Here is a 25959-nt window from a genome sequence, read left to right as displayed (position 1 = left end):
ACAGCTTTTATACATGCCCTTCACACTTCAGCAAGCTCTTTCCTGGCCCAAAGCCTCTAGTGTTTATTAACACTGGCATCTAATAACCTATGTCAGAGACACTAACATTGTCTCTGTGTCCCCAAAGTCATATGTCAAAGCTGTGACCCCCAGCATGATGGACACATTGGGTGGGAGAAGATCGTGGGGGTAGGCTCTCTGGATGGGGCCTGAGTCCCTGAGGAGACAGCAGAGAATTTGCAGTCCTGTCTCTCTCTGCCATGTGAGGACAGTAAGAAGGCAGCCATATAAGCCAGGAAAACAAATCTCACCAAGAACTAAACCAGCCAGTAGCCGGGTGTTGGTCTCCCAAGTCATGAGTCACAAGTGCACCCCACGCTAACTCAGGTACTCATACTACACAGCTCACTGGTAATTACGGAACAAACAGCTGGCCACAAGGAGTGGGCAGCTGGAGAAGCACTGGGAGAGAAGATTTCACATGTGACGCCTTGTCTTTGGTAGGGCAGAGCTGAGAGCTGCACCCATACCCCAGGCTCTGGGTGGGCCACCCGTGACAGGAGCTGCTTCCTTGTCTGAGCCAATCACAGCCATTTCCCGCTGTACAGCTCAACTACTCCAAGCATGGATTTGAAGGGTCAATAAGAGGCAAATGTCTTAGAGAACTGGGGTGGATGTGATCAAGGCACACAGTGATGAGGGCTCCCTTTCCCCGACATCCTCTTCAGCATTTGTTGTAGGCTGTTTCTCGGATACTTGCCATTCTGACTGGAGTGAGATAGAATCTCAAAGTTGTTTTGATTTGCAGTTCCCTAACTGCTAAGGACAATGAGCTTTTTTTCTTTTTTCCTTTCTTTTCTTTTTCTTTTTTTTTGAGATGTTTCTTAGACATTTTTACTTCTTTTGAGAACCCTCTGTTCAGATCTGTAGTATATTTTTTGATTGTAGATTAAAAAAAGAAAGAAAGAAACCTCCAAATGGATCAAAGACCTGAATGTGAAACCTGAAGCACTGGAAATGCTAGGAGAAAACACAGGTGTGGGAAAGACTTTCTGAACAGGATTCCATTTGGCCAGGAATTGAGGCCAATAATTGACAAGTAAGACTAAAAAGCTTCTATACAACAATCAGTGGAGAAGATGTTGAAAGAGTAAGCCCACAGAATGGGAGGGACTCTGCTAGCTATATACCTGACAGAGGATTAATAGCGATAATATATAAAGAACTCAAAAGACAAAGAGTCCAAAAAAAAGAAAGAAAGAAAGAAAGAAAGAAAGAAAGAAAGAAAGAAAGAAAGAAAGAAAGAAAGAAAGAAAGAAAGAAAGAAAGAAAGAAAGAAAGAAAGAAAGAAATGGACCATTGGGGTGGGTGGGTGAGGCTGGGACCTAAGCAAATTAAAGCAACTTAGAGATTCCATACTATCCAATCAGAACAGAAAGATCAACACAACCACCAACAAATGCTGGAGAGGATGTGGAGAAAAGGCAACCCTTATGCACTGGGTGATTACAAAATGGTCCAGCCACTCTCGAAACTAGTGAGCAGAGCCCTCAAAAGGCTAAAAATAAATCTACCATGTGACCCAGCTGTACCACTCCTCAGCATATGGCCAGAGGACTTAGCAACCTACTCTACAAATAATTCCTCAGCCATGTTCTCTGCCACTCTGTTCAAAAGAGCTACAAAGTGGAAACAACCTAAATGTCTTTCAACTGACAAATGGATAGCGAAGATGTGGTACTTATACAGACGGAATACTATTCAGCTGTAAAGAAAAATGGAACCATAAACTTTGCAAGTAAATAAATGGAACAAGAGAAGATAGCCCGGGTAACAAAGGGAACTCTAGTTCTGTGTCCTTGTCCAGGAACGGATTTGGTAAAGCCTATCTGACACTTGCAGAAGCCGGTGCCTTGCAGAAGTCAAGGTTGTGGTTTCTGGGGACCCAACTCTTCCCCCTGGGCTGTGGTTATCAAGCCTATGGCAACTGTGTTGGAGATATCCAATGTTCTCTTTGCCAACATTGTCTGTTCTTGGTTGATTTTGGCCATTTTGTGGCCTCTCTTTTTGTTTGTCTGTTTGTATTTTGTGCGTAGGGGGTGGGAGTGGGGGTGGGGGAGGGCTGGGGGGTGTTTTGTTGTTAGTTCGGTTTGGTTTGATTTTTCAAGACAAGGTTTCTCTGTGTCAACAGCCTTGGCTGTTCTGGAACGCACTCTGTGGCCCAGGCTGGCCTCAAACTCAGAGATCCGCCTGCCTCTGCCTCCCGGGTGTGGGGATTAAAGCTGTGCACCACCACCACCAGGCTTGCTGCTGCATTTCTTTCTTTTTTTTTTTTTTTAAGATTTATTTATTTATTATGTATACAGAAGAGGGTACCAGATCTCATTACTGATGGTCATGAGCCACCATGTGGTTGCCGGGAAGTGAACTCAGAACCTCTGGAAGAGCAGTCAGTGCTCTTAACCTCTGAGCCATTTCTCCAGACCTTTTTTTTTTTTGGAGCCTAGGATTGAACCCAGGGCCTTGTGCTTACTAGGCAAGCACTCTACCATTGAGCTAAATCCCCAATCCCTGCATTTCTTAATAAACTTATATCAGCTTTTAAAAGACCTCCCGGTCCCAGCTATTGCTTTTGTCTTCTTTGTTTGTCATCCCTGTCCTCCCTCTCAATACTTCACCACTCAGAACCCTTATTCCTGCCAGTTCAGACCACTGAGGACAGCTTTCATGGTAGCAGATGGTTCCATGCAAGTTTCTAAAGGAGGGAAGCAACCAAGTGTCTACCCAGATATGACACCTATGAACTAAAGCAACAACAAGCATGGCACAATAACCAAGAGTGCAGTGGTGGCCTACATACTTTGCGAATAGCCCAACAGCTCTCTAGTTGGACTCAACAAGAGGGAAATCATGCTGAGTACAGGGAACCAAGCCAACCACCCAGGGCTAGTGAAGTCATGAGCTCAGAGGAGAACCTGTAACAACCATTTCACTAGACCATAAACTACATTCTAAACATTTATCCTTACAGCCACAGGGTAAGTATAGGTCTTACCCTTCTCATCAAAAAGTCTCCTTGCAACAGATGAAGACCATTACAGAAAAACAACAATTGATGAAAATACAGAGAATAAGTGCCCCTGAGGTGTCCAGTGCTAACTGACAGATCGACAACACAATTGCTGATCCTAAGGCTCAGGGATCACCATGGAAGAGGAGTGGGAAGATTCGAAGAGCCAGAGGGACAGGAAGTTTGCTGCCATTTCATCTCCTAGATATATCTGCGAAGCTATACCCATGAAGTCTCCTCAGTGTGGGTGAGCCATGGTGTTTACAGGCTGGCTTCTCTTCCATCTGAGTGGTTCCCTATCCATAGACACAAGCAGGGAGCTTCTTCCAGTGGCCATGCCTTTTCTCCCACAATAGACTGTAACCTCTCACGACCATGAGCCCGGGCAAACCCCTCCTCCCTCTGCTGCCTTCTGACAGATGTTCGGTCGCAGCCATGAGAAAAGTCACCTACACATGAAGGACCCAATGAAGCACACCTCCCGCCATCCTAGCCCAATGCTCACAGGACCTTATGGGCAAGACACCGCCCTGCTAACACAGGCCTGCAATGGCACCTGTCCCCGGCCAGCACGGGTCACACACTGCTCCACCCTGCAGAGCTGTCTGTCCCTGAGAAAAAGCTCACATTTCTCAGTATTTTGAAAAGGGGGATGGATAAAATTATTTTCAAGTGGCTGTAGAAAGAGCTTTTACATCCAAAGAGGAGAAATATATTCTAATTAGAAAAGGAACCACATGTGCTTAAGGCTCACAGGAGGCAGCATTCGCTTGCTTTAGAAAATAACCTGGTTCTGAGTTTTTACAGCTGAGCATTTACAAAAGCTTCATGTCCCAGACACAAAGTCTCTGTCACTTGTGTTCTGAAGGTCACGATGAATATAAAACCTAAAGACAGCAGCTATGTAGCCTAGAAGGGGCAGGCAGGCAGGCAAGACACGGTACTCGCCAAATCCAAAGAGGCTCATCCCTGCTCTAGGACCCCAGTAGTTGGACAGGTACATGATGGCATCACAGGCTGGTCCTTCCTCTCACTAAATGCTCACTAGATAAGCACACAGACAATGCTAAGTGGCTTCTAGAAAGTCATGAGACTGCCTGTAGATGGAAGCTCCCTAAAATAGAGCTCTGTGCATCGAGTGTCCTGCAGGGGCCAGATATCAAGACAAACTGGAAAGGGTCAAGGAGGAGACAATCCTAGGACCCAATAAGAAGCACACCTGCATCTTAAACACCCTTCTGATCTGAGGTAAGAGTAGCATTGCTCTTCACTGGCCCAGAACTGACACCGGACAGGGCAAGTCAGCTACAGGGAACCATAGTCTGCAGGTACTAAGACTCATGGGAGATGGCACCTCCTCTCACCACCTCCCCCACAGACAGCAGTGAGCTGCCTGCACTGGGTGCATGGGGCCATCCCTTGCCTTTCTAAGTGGCAGGTTCACCACCCCTCACACTGTTCACAGCTGACTGTCTGGATTCCCGGTCAAATGTCAATTCTCACAGCCTAGAAGAGCACAGGCAAGCATGTCCAGTAAACTTGAGATGCACAGGGGAGAAATGAGTAGAGATCCCACATAACAGGTACAGGTCAGGGAGGAGAAGCTCATTTGCAGGGCTGCTCCCCAAGAGCACAGGCTCCTTCTCAGGAAAAGTGCTACTCCCCAAGAGTACAGGAGTCTCCCCAGGAGGAGGGCTGCTGGGGAAGTAACTCTTGGGACTGCTGAAAGCAGGAGAGTAAAGACCTGCAGGCCCTCGATGGACACAGACTTTTAGTCACCTCTGTCCTTAACCTCCAATGTGTAAACTCCTATTCCCAGCTGTAACCTGCAGGGCAGCCTTGACATCCAGCTTGCATGCCTTGCCCCAACTGCATTATTGACAGTGTTGCTTCGTCACCTGGAATTCCTAGGGTACCAGATGCCGCGCTCTGCCATACTGCCCTTCTGTCAACAGTGTTATTTGTGGTGTTGATGCTCTTTGTGGAGACACAAGTTTGGGAACTCTTAAACTCCACAGGCAAAACTAAGCTTGATGAATTGTATCTTTTAAGGACCTTAGATTGCCGTATTTTACGGAAATACTGCCCGGCCAACTTTAGCTCAGTGCAACTCTCAACAGGAAGCCTGCTACAATACTGCAGTAACATCTGATACTTAAGGAGTACCAGGCATTGCCTTACGCAAGATACTACAGGTCATCATCTGTCTCATGCCAAGCACTGCATGCACGTCACCACCTGCCACATGCTGGGTGCTGCATGTGATCATTTTCCTTACTGCAGACACTCACCACCGCACACTTACTGCAGACATTCACCACCGCACACTTACTGCAGACACTCACCACCACACACTTACTGCACACACTCACCACCGCACACTTACTGCAGACACTCACCACTGCACACTTACTGCAGACACTCACCACCACACACTTACTGCAGACACTCACCACTGCACACTTACTGCAGACACTCACCACTGCACACTTACTACAGACACTCACCCCTGCACACTTACTGCAGACACTCACCACCACACACTTACTGCAGACACTCACCACCACACTTACTGCAGACACTCACTACTGCATACTTACTGCAGACACTCACCACAGCACACTTACTGCAGACACTCACCACCACACACTTACTGCAGACACTCACCACCACACACTTACTGCAGACACTCACCACCACACACTTACTGCAGACACTCACCACTGCACACTTACTGCAGACACTCACCACCACACTTACTACAGACACTCACCACACACTACTGCAGACACTGACCACACACTTACTGCAGACACTCACCACAGCACACTTACTGCAGACACTCACCACAGCACACTTACTGCACTCACCACACACTACTGCAGACACTCACCACTGCACACTTACTACAGACACTCACCCCTGCACACTTACTGCAGACACTCACCACCACACTTACTGCAGACACTCACCACCACACACTTACTGCAGACACTCACCACCACACTTACTGCAGACACTCACTACTACACACTTACTGCAGACACTCACCACAGCACACTTACTGCAGACACTCACCACCACACACTTACTGCACACACTCACCACCACACACTTACTGCAGACACTCACCACCACACACTTACTGCAGACACTCACCACCACACACTTACTGCAGACACTCACCACCGCACACTTACTGCAGACACTCACCACCACACTTACTACAGACACTCACCACACACTACTGCAGACACTCACCACACACTTACTGCAGACACTCACCACAGCACACTTACTGCAGACACTCACCACACACTACTGCAGACACTCACCACCGCACACTTACTGCAGACACTCACCACTGCACACTTACTGCAGACACTCACCACCACACTTACTGCAGACACTCATCACCGCACACTTACTGCAGACACTCACCACCGCACACTACTGCAGACACTCACCACTGCACACTTACTGCAGACACTCACCACCACACACTTACTGCAGACACTCACCACCGCACACTTACTGCAGACACTCACCACTGCACACTTACTGCAGACACTCACCACACACTTACTGCAGACACTCACCCCCACACACTTACTGCAGACACTCACCACCGCACACTTACTGCAGACACTCACCCCCACACACTTACTGCAGACACTCACCACCGCACACTTACTGCAGACACTCACCACTGCACACTTACTGCAGACACTCACCACACACTTACTGCAGACACTCACCCCCACACACTTACTGCAGACACTCACCACCGCACACTTACTGCAGACACTCACCACCGCACACTTACTGCAGACACTCACCACCGCACACTTACTGCAGACACTCACCACACACTTACTGCAGACACTCACCCCCACACTTACTGCAGACACTCACCACACACTTACTGCAGACACTCACCACCACACACTTACTGCAGACACTCACCACTGCACACTTACTGCAGACACTCACTACTGCACACTTACTGCAGACAATCACCACTGCACACTTACTGCAGACACTCACTACTGCACACTTACTGCAGACACTCACCACCACACTTACTGCAGACACTCACCACCACACACTTACTGCAGACACTCACCACTGCACACTTACTACAGACACTCACCACTGCACACTTACTGCAGACACTCACCACACACTTACTGCAGACACTCACTACTGCACACTTACTGCAGACACTCACCACCACACTTACTGCAGACACTCACCACCACACACTTACTGCAGACACTCACCACCGCACACTTACTGCAGACACTCACCACCACACACTTACTGCAGACACTCACCACCACACACTTACTGCAGACACTCACCACCACACTTACTGCAGACACTCACCACCACACACTTACTGCAGACACTCACCACCACACACTTACTGCAGACACTCACCACCACACACTTACTGCAGACACTCACCACCACACACTTACTGCAGACACTCACCACTGCACACTTACTGCAGACACTCACCACCACACTTACTGCAGACACTCACCACCGCACACTTACTGCAGACACTCACCACCACACACTTACTGCAGACACTCACCACCACACACTTACTGCAGACACTCACTCCCACACACTTACTGCAGACACTCACTACCACACACTTACTGCAGACACTCACCACAGCACACTTACTGCAGACACTCACCACCACACACTTACTGCAGACACTCACCACCACACACTTACTGCAGACACTCACCACACACTTACTGCAGACACTCACCACTGCACACTTACTGCAGACACTCACCACCACACACTTACTGCAGACACTCACTACCACACACTTACTGCAGACACTCACCACACACTTACTGCAGACACTCACCCCCACACTTACTGCAGACACTCACCACCACACACTTACTGCAGACACTCACCACACACTTACTGCAGACACTCACCACCACACACTTACTGCAGACACTCACCCACACACTTACTGCAGACATTCACCACACACACTTACTGCAGACACTCACCACCCCACACTTACTGCACACTCACCACACACTTACTGCAGACACTCACCACCACACACTTACTGCAGACACTCACCACCACACACTTACTGCAGACACTCACCACCACACACTTACTGCAGACAATCACCACCACACACTTACTGCAGACACTCACCACCACACACTTACTGCAGACACTCACCGCACACTTACTGCAGACACTCACTACTGCACACTTACTGCAGACACTCACTACTGCACACTTACTGCAGACACTCACCACCACACTTACTACAGACACTCACCACCACACACTTACTGCAGACACTCACCACCACACACTTACTGCAGACACTCACCACTGCACACACTTACTGCAGACACTCACCACCACACACTTACTGCAGACACTCACCACCACACACTTACTGCACACACTCACCACCACCACACTTACTGCAGACACTCACCACACACTTACTGCACACACTCACCCCACACACTTACTGCACACACTCACCACCACACACTTACTGCACACACTCACCACCGCACACTTACTGCACACACTCACCACCACCACACTTACTGCAGACACTCACCACACACTTACTGCACACACTCACCCCACACACTTACTGCACACACTCACCACCACCACACTTACTGCAGACACTCACCACACACTTACTGCACACACTCACCCCATACACTTACTGCACACACTCACCACCACACACTTACTGCAGACACTCACCACTGCACACACTTACTGCAGACACTCACCACCACACACTTACTGCACACACTCACCACCACCACACTTACTGCAGACACTCACCACACACTTACTGCACACACTCACCCCACACACTTACTGCACACACTCACCACCACACACTTACTGCACACACTCACCACCGCACACTTACTGCACACACTCACCACCACCACACTTACTGCAGACACTCACCACACACTTACTGCACACACTCACCCCACACACTTACTGCACACACTCACCACCACACACTTACTGCACACACTCACCACCACACACTTACTGCAGACACTCACCACCGCACACTTACTGCACACACTCACCACCACACACTTACTGCAGACACTCACCACTGCACACTACTGCAGACACTCACCACACACTTACTGCAGACACTCACCACACACTTACTGCAGACACTCACCCCCACACTTACTGCAGACATTCACCACCGCACACTTACTGCAGACACTCACCACCACACACTTACTGCAGACACTCACCACCACACACTTACTGCAGACACTCACCACTGCACACTTACTGCAGACACTCACCACACACTTACTGCAGACACTCACCACACACTTACTGCAGACACTCACCACCACACACTACTGCAGACACTCACTACTGCACACTTACTGCAGACATTCACCACCGCACACTTACTGCAGACACTCACCACTGCACACTTACTGCAGACACTCACCCACACTTACTGCAGACACTCACTACTGCACACTTACTGCAGACACTCACTACTGCACACTTACTGCAGACACTCACCCCACACACTTACTGCAGACACTCACCACCGCACACTTACTGCAGACACTCACCACAGCACACTTACTGCAGACACTCACCACCACACACTTACTGCACACACTCACCACCGCACACTTACTGCAGACACTCACCACAGCACACTTACTGCAGACACTCACCACCACACTTACTGCAGACACTCACCACCACACACTTACTGCAGACACTCACTCCCACACACTTACTGCAGACACTCACCACCACACACTTACTGCAGACACTCACTACTGCACACTTACTGCAGACACTCACCACCACACTTACTACAGACACTCACCACCACACACTTACTGCAGACACTCACCACCGCACACTTACTGCAGACACTCACTACTGCACACTTACTGCAGACACTTGTCACTACGTTCTTCATGAAGATTCATCACTATAAACTTAACCTGGATCCCCATCACTATAAACTATTCCCTCTTAGAAGTACTTTGCTGCACCCCATAAGTTTTGCTGTATGTGATGCCACTGTCATTTGTCTAGAGACATTTATTTCCCTTCAAAGTTGACTCCTTCTGTCGTCTTAAGCCTGGTGGCTGGAACCCACCTAGTGCTCTCTCTTTCATCTTGCTGCCTTGGGGACTTAGCACACAGACTTGCTGAGTGTTTGTGGCTTGGGCTTCCCTGCTCTTCACGTGGGTTTGCCAATGGCAGCTTGGCTGACCATCTTTACTGTTCCCAAGTGCTCCCTACCAGCACCGTCCTCTCTCCTTTTCAATGAGCTTGAAATACATAACCACCAACCTCCCTCCTCTGGGCATTAAGTTCAGGATGGCACTTGTCTTTGTGACACCTCATTGAATCTCAGTGTTAATTTATTCTGCACACACAAAGTCAAATGTCCAAGTTAACAGATGTGGATTTAGAAAGGTTGACATTCTCCCCACCTGATGACACACTGTTTGGGACACGTGCTCTCTAGGCCCTCTCTAACATACAGGGTGCACCTAACACAATCACAGAGGTTCCCTGGAGGACTGTCACCAGCCATTGGTATCACTGTGCAACCTCTTGTTCCTTCTTAAAATTTATCCTGGTCAACATCCTAGGTCAAATACATACACTTCCACAGGCTTCACATTTCTGTAATTTTTAAATGTTTATTTTATGTGTATGGGTGTTTTGTCTGCATGATTGTCTGTATACCACGTGAGCACCGGTTATCACAGAGGACAGAAACAGGCATCAGGTCCCCTGGAACTGGAGTTACAGGTGGTTGTGAGCTGCTATGTGGACGCTGGGAATCAAACCCAGGCCCTCTGCAAGAACAGTAAACACTGTAATCCATCTCTCCAGCCCTCGGATTTCTGTGCCATTAAAATCCAGTTACTACTACATGATGGTTCTGGGCTTTTCCAATTTTTCACACAACTGATTCATATGATAAAGCTGTAGGTATTATCTGGGAGATAAACTTTTTGACTGGTGAGGACTGGTTCTCAGGACCACAATATCTGGTTTGACAGACATGCTTACAGCCTCTTCCCACAGAGGTGTGTTCCCGGTTCTGGTCATCAATATGATCCTGGCCCTTGGTTAAGAACTCCCAGTTCCCCCAGGGTATTTGTTGCTCTGATTTGCATTTCCTTGACAACGAGGAAATTGTGAGTAGCTGCTTCCAGTTCCCTTGTGAACTTGATCTTTATGACACCATCTCTAAACCTTCACAGAAGCACTTCCTGATTTGTGAGGACTCATTCTTCATCATGTTTCATTGGAGCAAACTCTCAGTGAACAAAGGCCTAAGGGGGTGAAGAATTACAGGACCAGAGAATCACTATTCTTTCTTTTAGAATGCAATCAAATTTATTCAACTGGAAAATAAAAAACTATAATGTTACTTACAACATTAAGTGAAATCCATAATTTGTTCAGCAAAAATTTGAAAATCTCAAAGTCGGGAGTCACTGTGTCCTCAAGCTTCCTCCACAGGGCTGGACGGCAAACAGTACAGACCAGGTGAGCAGTGTGGCTTCTGGGCCAGCAGAGCTCTCCCTGACGCATAAGAGCAGTTATAGAGACACAGGACCAACCCCTGGCAGCCACGATGTAATAAAACTTTATTTACGAGAGGGACCCAGTGACAGGGAGGCGAATGCTGGGAACATTATTGCCAGAGCAAGAAGATTAGCAGGGACACAGAGCTCTTCATTTGTTCAGAGTGACTCACTGTGCTCAGTCTTTTCTCAGTAAAATACCCAGAAGTCACTCATTTAATGTCATTTCATGCCACCACTCTGTTCCAAACACATGGGCACCCTCCTCCTCATCATCCTTTTTGCTATCTTTAGGAACAGGCATGTAGCCCTAAGAATGGTGGCAAAGCTCCCTCAACAACTCAGGACAACCACCTGGGAGTAGAGAGCATGCTACAGTCTTGGCTGTCAGGCCACGTTGCCAGACTCTCCTAATTAGACCACAGAATGTCAACCCAGGAGTTGAGAGGAAATCAAAATGGCCCAGGTTCTGGTCAGGACAGCCCAGGGAGAGGTTTGCTGGCACCCTGAAGGAGAAGAAATAGAATGCTCACCCCATTCATTCTGCGTCTTTAGACTCTAACTGTTCCCAGTCTCTCTGTGGAAGCACACCGCTCCAGCCATGTATGACAAGCATCTCTCTGCATTCACAGCTTGGAAGCTCCTGGACGCTGCTACAGTTTCTTCCCATGCCCTGCCCTTGGCTCACAGCTCCCTTACTTCCAACAAAAGGCCACCTTTCCTGGGTGTGAGACTCGGAGAAGAGAAGACAGACATCTCTCAAGCCAAAAGCCATGTCTTTGAGAAAAATGCAAGTCATGGGATTTAGCAGACCATGGTAGAAAATACTCATAAAAAAAATAAATAAAAAAGGCTTTCTTTTCCAAAAATACTGAGTGAGGAATTTCAATGAAGTCATTTTTGTTTGTTTGTTTGTTTTGGGTTTTTTGTCTTGTTTTATCTTATTTTGTTTTGTTTGTTTTTATGAAACTGAAAGTCATAAATGATTCCATTAGCAACTTAGAGGCTGAGATGCAAACCTGCAAGAAACCACCCCTACCCCACCCCCGAAACAGTAAATTGAGAACAGAAAAAGAAGCTAGCATGGTAGTGCACACCTTTAACCCCAGCTGAGGAGGAGGCAAAGGCAGGAGGATCACTGTGAATTTGAGGCCAGCTACACAGTAGATTCCAGGTCAGCCTGATCTACATAGTAGTAAGTTCCTGGTCAGCCTAGCTACATAGTTACAGGTAAGTTAGAGCTACCCTGTGAGATACTCTTTAAAATATGTACATATTTTACCTGCTTGATGACCATTTACCTGCTACCAGAAGAAGCCTTTAATTGCAGATATTTGGGGAGCTAAGGCAGGAGTGTCATGAGTTCAAGGTCTGCTTGAGCAACTTGATGATCTTATTTCAAAATAAAAAGAAGGCTGGGATCTGGCTCAGTGGTACAGCCTTGCACTCCATGTGTTCACTTCCACATGCAGAATCTGAGGATTAAACACGGGCTTACACATGGTATCAGTTCAACACTTCAGCTTCTGGCTCTCACTGCACAGATGGTAGCAGCAGTAACTCTCGGTCACTAGCGGCAGCCTTTGAAAACACACACATGCACACTCACATATACAACATGCATGCACCAACAACCAAAGCTCATTGTGACTTCCTGGTGTCTTCCAAAGGTGGCTGCAGTGGGCTGAGGCCTTCAGGGTCTCACCTTACAACTGTCTGACTTTCCTGTTCAGAGCCCAGCACCAGAAAGCCTTCAACTGAAGCGCTCAGGTAGGGCTCAAAGTGAACTGGTCATGTCAAATCCAAAACATGGATGAGTTATAAGTAAAGATGTAACATGTTTCCTAATGATTACAGAATTGTAAGGTGTGGATTATAGCAACATAAGCAAAGTGACCAAAAAGCAACACAAATTCTTCCTTCAGGAGTCACTCCTTACCCATCAGAACTCTACTAAATGTTGACCAGCACTAGGATTTGGTCTGGACATAGAGAGCTTGGGATGAAGAACACCTTCTCCTAACCATTACCTACAACTGCCTACTCTGCACTGTCTGAAGGCTGGAGTCTCAATACCACCTGTTTACCATGAACCTTAGGTTAAAGCTCAGCAGAGGAAGGTGTGCCTTGTAATCAGGGCCAAGTGACATTCATGTCCCACAGACACTGTCAGTGTTCCAGCCATTTCACCAGAGGTCAGCTGAGGAAGGGTCACCATGACCATGGGGACCACTGTCTCAGGGACTGGGGTCCTGGGTTAACTAGAATGGAGAAAGTGAGCTGAGCACCAGCATTCCTCTCTGCTTCCTGACAGCAGATGCGACATGACCCACACTCCCTTCCTAACCCCACAGCTGTAAGCTACTCTCATCATCACGCCTTCCCTGACATGACAGACTATGCCCTCAAGCTAAACACCAAAACAAATCCTGCCTTCCATAGGTTTTGGTTGTCGAATATTTTTGTCAATTAATACAATCCCATGTATATAAACACACCATAGAGATTGGTTTTAAGGGGGAAGCAATCAGCAAAGTCCAGATACTTGGCTCTTGGCTCTGTAATGTGCAGACACTTAGCTGTGTTTCACTCTCCTGTGCACCTGCAGTTCTGGAACACAGAGTCACCTTCATAGTACTTGGCTTAAGGTCTCTGATAGTCATCCAACCTAAGCCATGAAGGTGCCAACCGTGGTCCCAGGTGCTCAAGGGTCAAACTGACTATGCCACTAATGGCTCACTAACCAGTCCTTTAAAGGAGAGTCGGGGGAGCAACCAATCAGCAGGACTAAGGAAGCTCCTGGACATTTCCTTCAAGGCAAGTCCAAAGTGGGTTTAAGGACCGGGGAGGAGAGATCGGGGATGTTCTAAGAAGAAATGACATGAAAACCACTAGCAACCACACTCGAGATCCACCTCATCCAAGTCAGGGACACAGAGCTGCTTCCTGCTGCCACCATCAGAGCCCCAGCCCCTAAAAGTGAAGACATTTTGAAGTCAGGCTTCTGGAATCTCTGACAGTAGACTCCCAAAAGAGTGAGGAGTGGCCCTCTCATGCTCCCTGGTGGCTGCATGAACCCAGAGTGGGCCTTCAGGACACGCCTCCCTGCTGATGAGCCCCGCCCTCAGGACACGCCTCCCTGCTGGTGAGCCCCGCCCTCAGGACACACCTCCCTGCTGGTGAGCCCCACCCTCACTTCTCCTAACTCTTACTTTTCAGTTTGTCATTTACAGTGTGGCATGAACTCACAAAGGACCAGGTAGAAAGGATTTTAGTTTCCTGCAGGCGGAATGGAGCTGCAGGCCTGGGCAGGGCTGGCAGGGCCTCTACAGAGCTGCACCACCGGTGAACCTTTACCCATGGCCATTGCCTCTGTTGCTGTTTCACGGGTGACCTTCCTCTAGTCATCACTGTTTATGACACCTATAGTCCACAAAAGGCAATAAAAAGGGAAATTCTGTCTTCTTTTGGATCATCACCATGAAACAGGGCTATAAATAGGGGAAAGAGACTCTGTTTCCTGCCATCCTTTCCACTCCAAACTAAGTTTTATTTATTTTTTGTTCATAAAAATCACCCACTTTTTTATCACACTCTACCAAAGAATGAGGACATAAACAATATTAAAAAGTCAAGAACATAGTGCCACGCAGCCAGTAGGAGCATGCTCTGCCCCTATACAACCATGGTGCAAAATCACAAGCAAGGGCTGTGAGTAAACCAGTGAAATTACAGCTGAGGTCCTCTGAGAAGTCAACGAGGGCCACAGAAGCAGGATGACAGCTCTAATTCATTGTTAGCACCCAGGGAAGGGACAGCTCCATGGCCAACAGGAAACTCAAAGCAACCCAAAGCAACTTAAATCTTAATCGTCATGCATGCTCCTCCTCGCTTCCCTTGGTCAAGTGGAAGAGCAGGGCAGCTGACAAGAGGGTAGAACAGTCCACACGGGTCCACTGCGTGAGAAGCAGCAGCCACAGCTGCCAGGTTTTTCACGTTTTACTTGCTGAGTACAGAAATGCAAGAAATGTGTCTATGCAAGTCAACTCTTTAAAAAATAATATTGCATAGTAAATTCAATGTAATAAACTCTTTCCTTGGATCATGGCACAAAGATCTGGTTAATAAACCTCACACACATGCTATAAGGACTGACAGCGGCTTTGGGAGCCACATCAGAAAGTCAACAAGCCCTTCTGATCCACCTGCAGAGGTGCAGGGCCTTGATGCTGTGACACAAGGAATGTTTCCAGTGACAGAGTCGTGTTCATATGCTGCCTGGGAACTTTCTGACAGGTGAGCATGTAACTTTTGACATCAGGTGACTTGGTTATTAAAAGTCTGTTTATTCTGACATCTCACTGGGACAAACTTATAGCTCCATCACCCAAAAATTCCACTTTCAGGTAGACAGAAAGCCAAGGGCAAACACTGCCTGGAGGTGAGGGGAAGGTGGTTTTGTCAGATGTTTTCTTCCTGTCTGAGTGTAACATCCAGTTAACAGCTCAGGTACAGCTCCACAGGATGTATGCCCAACTCAAGAGATTGTCATCTTCTGCAAGTCAAAGAGGGCCAGAGACTGAGAGTAACAGGGAAGCCCCTTCACGCCAACCATGCAAGAGCAAAGGGAAGTCGTGCACTGAGTGTAGACACACAAACTCTCCACTCCACACTGCTATGCACTGCTGCCTGGGGTGGAGGAAGGCTGAGGGATGGGCAGATCATGAAGGGCTCTATGCTAGAGCCTGTTCCTTGTGGTGGTATTGTGTTCCCCAAAATATTGTGCACCCTAATAAACTTATCTGGGGTCAGAGAACAGGACAGCCACAATATTAAACATAGAGGATAGGCAGTGGTAGCACACGCCTTTAATCCTAGCATTCCAGAGGCAGAAATCCCTCTGGATCTCTGTGAGTTCAAGGCCACATTGGAAACAGCCAGGCATGGTGACACACGCCTTTAATCCCAAGAAGTGAGCCTTTAATCACAGGGAGTGATGGCAGAAGGCAAAAAGATATATAAGGCGTGAAGACCAGAAACTAAGCATTTGGCTGGTTAAGCTTTTAGGCTTCTAGCAGCAGTTCAGCTGAGATCCATTCGGATATGAGGACTCAGAGGCTTCCAGTCTGAGGAAACAGGATCAGCTGAGGAATTGGCAAGGTGAGGAAGCTGTGGCTTGTTCTGCTTCTCTGATCTTCCAGCTTTCACCCCAATACCTGGCCTCAGGTTTGATTTTATTAATAAGACCTTTAAAGATTCACACTACAGTTCCTCATCTACCTTAGAGCCGAATGAGCAGAGCTGGCTCAGGTCATCTTCATATAGGGAATTTAAAACTCACACCATCCCTGAAACCTACCCTGGCTCAGGCTCAGAGCCCCAGCCCTCCTTTATGAGGCTACCAACGCCCAACACTCTCCTTGCAGGAGTCCACCTAAGATTCAGGGAGAACACAGCAAGCCCAGGTGATGTCCACCTGACGTACAAGGACACATTATATAACAACAAAGATTCCTGTTCCTACGTCTCTCAGCAAGTTTAAAGGTAGCTTTTAAATTACAGTAAAATTTGAAATAAAGAACAAACTATTATTGGAATGCCCTTCTGATCATCCAGGTAAGTCCTCTGTCTTCTCATCTCTCACCTCCTCAGCATTAGGAGTGCCAGCCACAGAGAAATGTCCTACACACAGGATCTCCATACCTTTAGGTTTAAAATTGTTATTGGGCCTTCAGCTTCAGTAACAGAACTTCAAAACCATTGGTAGTTGCATCAGAAGCACCAAGGCCCTGGGAGCTCATCTTCCTGTGTATACATGAAGGCACAGTGACAGGAGCCATTGGTGAGCTGGACAGAGGGACTTGACCAGATGCAAGGTCTTCAGGGAATATGAGCTTGGGTTTCTAGATATCAAGACTGCCGGGAATGAAGTCCTGCCATTTAAAAAGCTGCCCCATCTGCAGCACTTGGTGGCAACAGCCAGAATGGGCTAGCTTCCTCCCTCTCCACGGGGCACAGTGGCAGCCAGAATGGGCTAGCTTCCTCCCTCTCCACGGGGCACAGTGGCACTCTCTGTTTCCTCCCACGTTCTGAGTGACACTCGGTTCAAAAAAGGACTAACAGAAACATACTCCTAAAACATTTTATTTAATGGAAACAAGAACTGAAGTTTGGGGAGAATATGAATTTCTCTTTGCTGTGAATAATGACCTATACTTTCTACATTATATTTCCAGATTTCTGTACTTTGACTCTTCCCAGGAAAAATTGTCTGTACACTGCATTTTAACTTTTCTAACACTCAAGGAAATGACACACATTCCTTTTACAGTGGTTACTGAGGAAACATCGTAGGACTTTCATAGTGCCCTTTGGCATCATAGAACTGTCTTTCCCCCACCCCCACACCCCACCCCACCCCACCCCACCCCCGCACAAACTAAGCAACAGTCTAAGGGACAGGACAAGTCTGGTATTGACTAGTAGCTGGGAATCAGCTCGTGAGTGTCTGCTTACGACCTGCAGTGGCACTGGAATGACCTTCTCACAATGTGGTCGATCTAACCATGACCTGCGGTGATCACTGACAGTCAGAACACAAACCTCTGAAAACCTCAGATGTGTGTCCTTCCCTCAAGCAGCTTTGCAGGACTTAAGACAACCATCAACTTGCTCCTCACAATATTCATCCTATGCCAACATCCACTGTTCCTCATATAAACCAGAAGAGAAGGAAGGAGACACAGGGCCAGGTCTTCTACTCCAGACAAACACTCTAGGTTCCCTCCCTCTCCTCTCTCAACACGACTCCTGCCCTTTACTTCCTAATCACCATCTTGCTACGCACGCCAGCCCTCCCAGGTGTCCTGCATGCTCGGCCTGGCTGGCATTTCAGTGTGATATTTACTTTATCTGTACGGGAGGGTGTTTCTTCTGCAGCAGCTGGCTCAGGAAGCAGGGGTCAGTTGGCTGTGCAATGCCAGTCACTCAGAATGCTGCCAGAGAACTACCTGCATGGAGCTGCACGCTTAATACTAACACCTAACACAAGCCACACCCTGGATGCAGGAGCTGGGAAGATGCCACATGGGCTGCAATTAATGTTATACACATCCTCACAGCTCCTGACAACTAATAAAGCAACTTCTCCTGTGAAGGAGATCTTCACCACTCGGGAGAGTAGTTTGCTGGACTGCTCCATACACAACTGGAAGGGGCACACACAACAAGACATGATGAGGTTTCTATTGTTTTGGCTTTTCAGTTGGCCAAAGTGCTCACTACCAAGCGGCTGGAGGCCTCTTGATCATCAGAAGGAGATGGAGAGTGGCAGAATCACCCTGTTGTGGCTAATCAGCCGTTAAACTCATGGTGATGCTGCTATATTGTATGACTCTTGGAAAGTAATCACCTTCTTCCTTTCTCACAGGCTGGGCTCCAGAAAACCTCCCCTTTATCAGGACCCCTAAAGATGCTGAGGTTCACCAGCTGGGCAGATAGAAAGTGCTAGAAGCATTCAAGCATGGTGGTCCAGAGCTAACATACCCACTCCACACCAAAACATCACATAAGCATCAGTCTAGTCACCAACTCAAGGAGAACTACACAAAACATAAATGGAAGACTTTTAAAGAGCTCATCCTCAGGCTGGAGAGATGGCTCAGTGGTTAAAAGCACTGGCTGTTCCTGCAGAGGACTCAAACTCAAATTCTATTCTTAGCACCCACATGGCGGCTCACACCATCTGCAACTCCAGTTTCAGTGACTCCTTTTCTGCGTCCCCCACCCACCAAGGACACCAGGCACACATGTGGTACAAAAACATACGTGCAGGCAAAACACTCACCACATAAAATTATAAATAACAGATAAATAGATAGTCCTCATCTACTCTTAAAGTGTGTAATGGACTCCAGAATGTGACACTGGCCTCCAGTCCCACACCAGTGACAAGGTAGGAGTCTGTTCACTCTACTATGCAGATTCCTGCTATAGGAATGCAGCTGCACACAACCTACTGTTTCATAGTGTGTGACACACTAAAAATGGTCACAATGTCATAGCAGACTGGCAATATCTGGCCAAAACACCCCCGGTGTTGGGCCCACACCCACTCTGAAGCTGCCTGTCTGCTCACTTGCCTTACCACAGAAGGATGCAACTGGGTGGCCTCCAATCCTGTGCTAGGACACGCTGGGACCATTTCTCTGGCAGGTCCCTTGTCCAGCCACCTCAGCCAGAATAGATGGTATGTCCATTCCATGCATTCACTGCTGGATGGTTAATAGCAAAGTCCTGTGGCACTGAGTCCTTGGAGAGAGTCCACAGCATCTCACTAACAGCACTAGAAAGTGTATCAACCATCCCACAAACACCCAGCCCACGGGAGAAAAGAAGAGCAAAATGAGAATGTGGTAGGCTATTGGCTCTGGACATGAAGTCAGAGCCAGGGCTGTGCCTAAGCCCACTGCTCCTCCAGGGCGACAGCAAGCCACCTGAGAATCTGAGTGGGGACAAGAAACATGCTAGGAAAGGTAGCAGGGCCTCCCCCAAAGCCTACCGTGTTGTATCTGCCTTCCATGGGAGGATGAGAGCGCACTGGAAGCCTACTCTGACGAGGTTAAGCATTCCCAACACCTGAAACAACAGCCAGATCCCAAGTGATGATAGCTGCTTCTGTCCATGTGGCTAGGAGGCAAACAGGCTTCTGCCACAAGTCCAGCAGCCCTCTCTTAGAGCAGAGTCAGCAGGCCTCTGCACTCTGCTTCACTCCCCCAGCTGCAGGACTGGCAGACCCTTTCACGGGCTCGGTGGACAAAGGGCCTGACAAACTGATAGGGGTCTGTCTCACACACAGGCGGCTCTATCTCGCTGTGGCAGTGATCCATTCCCAGCCTCTGAGCCCGCTGCTGTCCGTGGTGCTGAAGATGCAGCCTCGCCCTGACTAAGCACAGTGGGTGAGGGGGGCATGAGCGTGAGCAGGGCAGGGACAGCCGGCTGGAACTGACTGCTGGGAAGAAGAGGGCACAGAAGTGACAACACCAGGTCATGGGGAGAGCGGAGCACAGGACCTCTGAGGAGCTGAGGCAGAGCCGGAAAGTGACTAGCAACCGTTACTGGTCACCTGACAACTCCACTAAGCGTGGACCCTCTGTCCCAACAGTGCAGACAAAGTGGGGCTGAGGAACACTTGTCAGCCCTCACTGCCTTACCGTGAAGTCATTACTGTTCAAGTAAGTACCACAGATGGCATTTCCATCACAGAGTCTGCTTCCAGTGATGAGGTACTGGGAACTGAACTCCCATGCATAGGCAGAGGCTCACTGTGAACCTCCAGGGACAGAGGAGTCACTAGTGTTCTGCCATCATGCGGTTACATAGGAACCCAAAGGAAGGGCGCACAGAGCTCCCAGGTCATTCCTACAATAGCTATTGGAACTGTAGTTATTTTAAGTAATACACTTAAAACAAGCAAATGTGAAGAAAGAATGTACCACAATGCATTGGGAAACCAAAAATAAGTTGAGATATTCTGAACAATACAGCAAGGTCAGAATCAAGAGCACTCCAGATGACTCTGAGGACTGTCACACATACTGGGTCGGCCTTTGTAGAGTGTACGTGGGCAGAGAGCAACTGAGCAGGCACTCTGACTCAGTGTCCTACAGTGCACACAGGTGTGACAAGAGTACTTGCAAGCTGGAAGTCAAGAAGCGACCTTCAGGCCCCTCATTCCCAGGCTAGTTGGACTTTCTGGATAGGACCAGCCCTCTCTAAGTACAGTTCACCTGCCATGGGATCCTTGGGCCGCCCTCCATTGCTCTTGTGCCTCTGGAAATGTGCATACCCATGGCACCCACAGCCATACACCAAGGCCTGTTCAGTCAGGGAACACCGTCACTGTGTGACATGAACTCCGCAAGACTCTATGCAGGCAGTGGAGTGACAGCAGACGTGTCACTCCTGCAGCTTAACGACTCTGGTTTCCCGTCGCCTGGGAGACTGGGGTGGCACCCACACTTAGCGCTGTTCTGGACAAGCAAGTGGCCAGTGACCAAGCAGAAACACAGAAGCCATGAAACCAATTCCCTATGGCTAGCACTGAAGTCAGCAGAGCCCCACAGAGCTTGCCTGTGGAAGACAGTGACAGACTGGTCCCAAGTGAGCAGCGCCAAGTGCTACCTCCAGGTGAGTCCCTCTTTGGTTCTTCAACAAACATGACTCACTGCTTCCTGATGGGGCACAGTACACACTCACGGCAGGTCCCAGGTATGTAACAACCCATCTGGGTTTCCCCTAGGGACCATGACTCCTTAAGGCCATGTCTGTTGACATTCATTCACCCATCATCCTTGGAGCTTGGCAGGGTATGTGCAACAGTTGGTTAATACATGTTGCTGGGCTGAATTTATTCGATCAGATGAACTGACTGCCTGCATAGGGTCCATGTCTTCTTACAGACATGCACATGCACACACGTGCACACATGGGCATGGGCACTGACACTGAAGGGCACAGTATCAAGTAAAGCAACGGTTCTTGCTGGGAACAGCCATAACAGCATCATGCAGTGAAGTCTGAAGCCATGGTATCCAATTTTACCAGATCAGCCACTGGCCACCGTGTGAGGCCCTGGGTAGGTAAAGCAAACTTCTAACCACAAAAATAGGGACTGCCCAGGAGCCCCACAGACGGTAGTCATATTTCTTCATCTCTGCACATGCCACAGGACTGACAGGAAACCAAAGGAAAGGACAGAGACATGGGGGTACCGGGGGATACCACCAGGCATATCCTTTCTTCCTAAGGAGTCCACAGGAAGAGAAACTTGTGTGCTCTCAAGCTGAAGTGATGGGTGATTGTTTTGAGGGCTTCACTGGGCCTGGCTAGTCTATTATTCAGTCAGGTGACTGCAGGCAATGCTGATTTGGAAGAGGGAAGTGGTGGGACATGTGCTCTTCAGCACACTTGGGGGAGAGGTTCTGTAACTGCGGGTGACCTAGAAAACACCTGGACCAAAAGTGACAGCCGAGGACAAACATCTAAGAGAAGGAGCATCGGGAGTGGGGAGCAGAGGGGGAAACTGGATGAAGGGAGCTGTGCACACACAGCACCTGACAGCCTCTAGGCTTCTTCTCTGTGTATGAAATATGTAGCATCCTACCAGGCCACGTTGCCGTGGGCCCCGTTGTCAAGGTGACAGAGCAGCTCCAGGGTCTGTGCAGTGCTTGCAGGGTCGTCAGGGGACTCGTGGCTCCCGGATTCTAATTCCTTGGGCATCCTCCATACAGCTGCACACGCCTGGACTCGACTGTCTGAAGCTAAGCAAAAGGAAAATGTCAGCAGAGCTCAGCCCCATATACACTCAACACTTACACAAGCCTACAAGCAGGGCACGCTGCTCCCTGAAATACTAACGTGCAGGCAGCAGAGCAAGGCACAGCCTGCATCAGCAACAAGGAGCCCACGACCCCTGACTTATCATCGGGCTTTAGAGAATTTAGCCTCCTCGAATTCAGTTCCACCCTGCTCTTTGACAGTGCTTTTTAAGAAAGGAACAAGGGCTGGAGAGATGGCTCAGCAGTTAAGAGCACTGGCTGTTCTTCCAGAGGTCCTGAGTTCAATACCCAGCAACCACATGGTGGCTCCCAACCATCTATGAGATCTGGCACCCTCTTCTGGCATGCAGGAATACTGTACACATAATAAATAAATCTTTAAAAAAAAAAAAAAAAAAAAAAGGAACAAGATGGGGACATTGCCGTAACTGCCAGGCCCATGCTTGGGGTCTCTAGTCACAGCTTCATGGATCATAAATAGATGTCAAACACTGAGATGCTCTACCTCGGTTTGTCTAAAATGGTCAGTGTCGGGGTCCAGAGTGCAGGGCCACTTAGAAGTGCTACAAGATGAAATCCACGTGTGCTCTCATGAAATGCTTGCGTGTGAGAGGGGAGCAGCCAGGACCCACGGCACCTGTAGAGCACCCTCTGTGCACACAGCCCATCCACCCAGCTCCCACTGCAGGTGGCTTAGTGCTGTTCTCAGAGCCTGGACCTGGTATTCTACAGACACTCCAGAATCTGGGTGTTCTTAGAGCACTCTGAAAAGTGTGAGCACAGAAAATAAACTCACACAGAAAGAGTGGATTCACAGCTCTCCAGGCATGTGCCAGCACAGGTCTCGGGCACTCCAGAAAGTATCTTAGTAGGGAAAGTGTTTGAAAATAAGATTTTACATTAGATTCTGGCTATACTTTTAAAATTTGCTTTCCATTGAGTTTTAGTTTGGTTTGGGTTTCATTGTTTCTGTTTCCGAGTCTCATGTAGCTCAGGTAGGCTTTGAACTCCTATATAGCCAAGGATAGCTTTGAACTCCTTATCTTCCAGGCCCCACGTCCCAGGTACTGGGCACAGTAGCACCACTCACAGCTGCCGTTAAGTTTTAAATTGCACACATGCTAAACAGCACCCCTGGCCTTAGAGATTACCTCGGTGAACAGACCCCTAGTGTGAGAGGGTCCACTCTGGAGTGATGGGGATAGGGCCCTGAGATGTCCAAGCAGCTGCTACGTGAGATCACCAAGGTCAGGTCCCTGGTGTGAAAGCAGATGTTCTGTGGAGTGATCATCTGTCCCACCCTGGCTGCTCACCAGAATCCTTGGTCACGTCATATAACTCTGAGTAAGTACTGAAAAGGTGCTTATGGTGTAGCAGTTTCCACTTTCCAATAAGCTCTCTCCCTTCCAAGCTCATACCAGCTGTCCAGAACACTGCTTACTGGGTGACCTTCCTCTCTGTTCACCCTGCATTATAAGCCAACCCACAACAGAAAGCAACTGAAGAGCATTCGAGAGCAAACTGTTAGAGAGCACACCCTTGCTTCAATGGCCATACCACTCGGAATACAACAAAAAGGATCCTTTGTCTCTATTTTCTTCTCTTTTATTTACTCTTACTCTTTTTTCTGTGTTTTCTCCTATCTGGCTTTAAAGACATAAGCCCACGAGGACAGACATATAGAAGATGGAAAGCAAATGGCTCAATGCCAAATGACTTAGCAGACAAGGGAACTGACTGGAGGCAGCAGAGGGGAAGCTTAGAGCAAGGCTGTTTACATCACTCGCAGATCTTGGGGCTGGCAGCACCTGGCTGCCTACAGAAGCTAGGCAAACAGGAGAACAGGTCAGGTACAGTGGCCCAGCCCGAAACCCCAGCACTGGGGAGGCTGAGGCAGAAACACCTCCATCTCAAGATCAGTTTGGGCTATACAGAAAGGTCTGTCTTGGCACAAACAAGCAAACACACGCAAAACTCAAAGGAGAAGAGCAAGGCCAGCTATTTGTACCTAGAGCAGCAACAAAGGGCGGTACAGGCTGTCAGCATCTGCAGGGAAAGGTGGTATCACAACAGATAAAAACACAATGAAGCGTCACATGGAGATGTTACGGATTCGTATTAAAGATGCTCAGAATTCAGACGAGATCGTAAATTTGTAGAAAAACCAACACTTAACAGAACTGACAAAAGAAAAACTTTCTGACTAGACAAGGATCTACTTAAGGCCTGGGGAGAAGGCTCAGTGGGTAAAGACACTGGAAATCAAGACTGAGGCCTGAATTCAGTCCCTGGGACTCCCAGAGCAGAAGAGGAGACTCGGTTCCTGCCTGTTGTCCTCTCACCTCCACACGTACATACACATACACACACACACACACACACACACACACACACACACGCACACGCGCACGCGCACGCGCACACACACACGTACACACACAATAAATAAGTAAAGGAGTGAATGGAAAATTAATTCTTACACAAAACCCACTAAGCTCAGCTGATTACATCACAAATCTTTCTAAGCTTCTAAACAAAGGGCAAGATAGCAGGTGTCGTAGTTCCTGCTTGTAACCCTAGCACTTACAAAGCAGGAGGAGGAAGACTGAAAGGCTCAAAATGTGCTGTGCTACATCGTGAGATCCTGTCTCAAAATGGGGAGAAGGAAGAGAGGGAGGAAGGACAGAGGAGGGAAGGAAGGAGGGAGGGAGGAGAGCTGTCTGCTTGATAACAAGAATCTAGAAGAAATTGCAAGACACCATGTGGCATCGTTCTCGGTAATACAGATGCAAAAATGATAATGTGTTGCAAGGAAATGAGGTTGGGCCAGTGAGACAGTTTAATGGGGAAGGCGCTGCCTCCAAGTCTGAGGACCCGAGTTCAGTCCTCAGAACCCACGGAG

The 25959-nt window shown here is 48.4% G+C and overlaps 1 protein-coding gene across 3 annotated transcripts in view; it reads right to left on the bottom strand.

The window, feature by feature from the left end:
- Positions 1 to 25959, bottom strand: part of Eipr1 (EARP complex and GARP complex interacting protein 1) — a 121222-nt gene that overhangs the window by 19462 nt on the left and 75801 nt on the right. For 2 of the 3 annotated variants that reach the window (XM_006989789.3, XM_076558663.1), the window contains exon 4: positions 22883 to 23039. The exons of the other annotated variant lie outside the window; for it this stretch is intronic. In XM_006989789.3, coding sequence (XP_006989851.1) covers positions 22883 to 23039 — 157 coding nt within the window. The remainder of the gene's footprint in view (positions 1 to 22882; positions 23040 to 25959) is intronic. 3 annotated transcript variants of the gene reach the window in all.

This window comes from Peromyscus maniculatus, chromosome 22 (assembly GCF_049852395.1).
Source record: "Peromyscus maniculatus bairdii isolate BWxNUB_F1_BW_parent chromosome 22, HU_Pman_BW_mat_3.1, whole genome shotgun sequence".
NCBI lineage: Eukaryota > Metazoa > Chordata > Mammalia > Rodentia > Cricetidae > Peromyscus > Peromyscus maniculatus.
The sequence above is the reverse complement of the archived record's forward strand: the minus strand, read 5'-3'. Positions and strand labels throughout refer to the sequence as shown.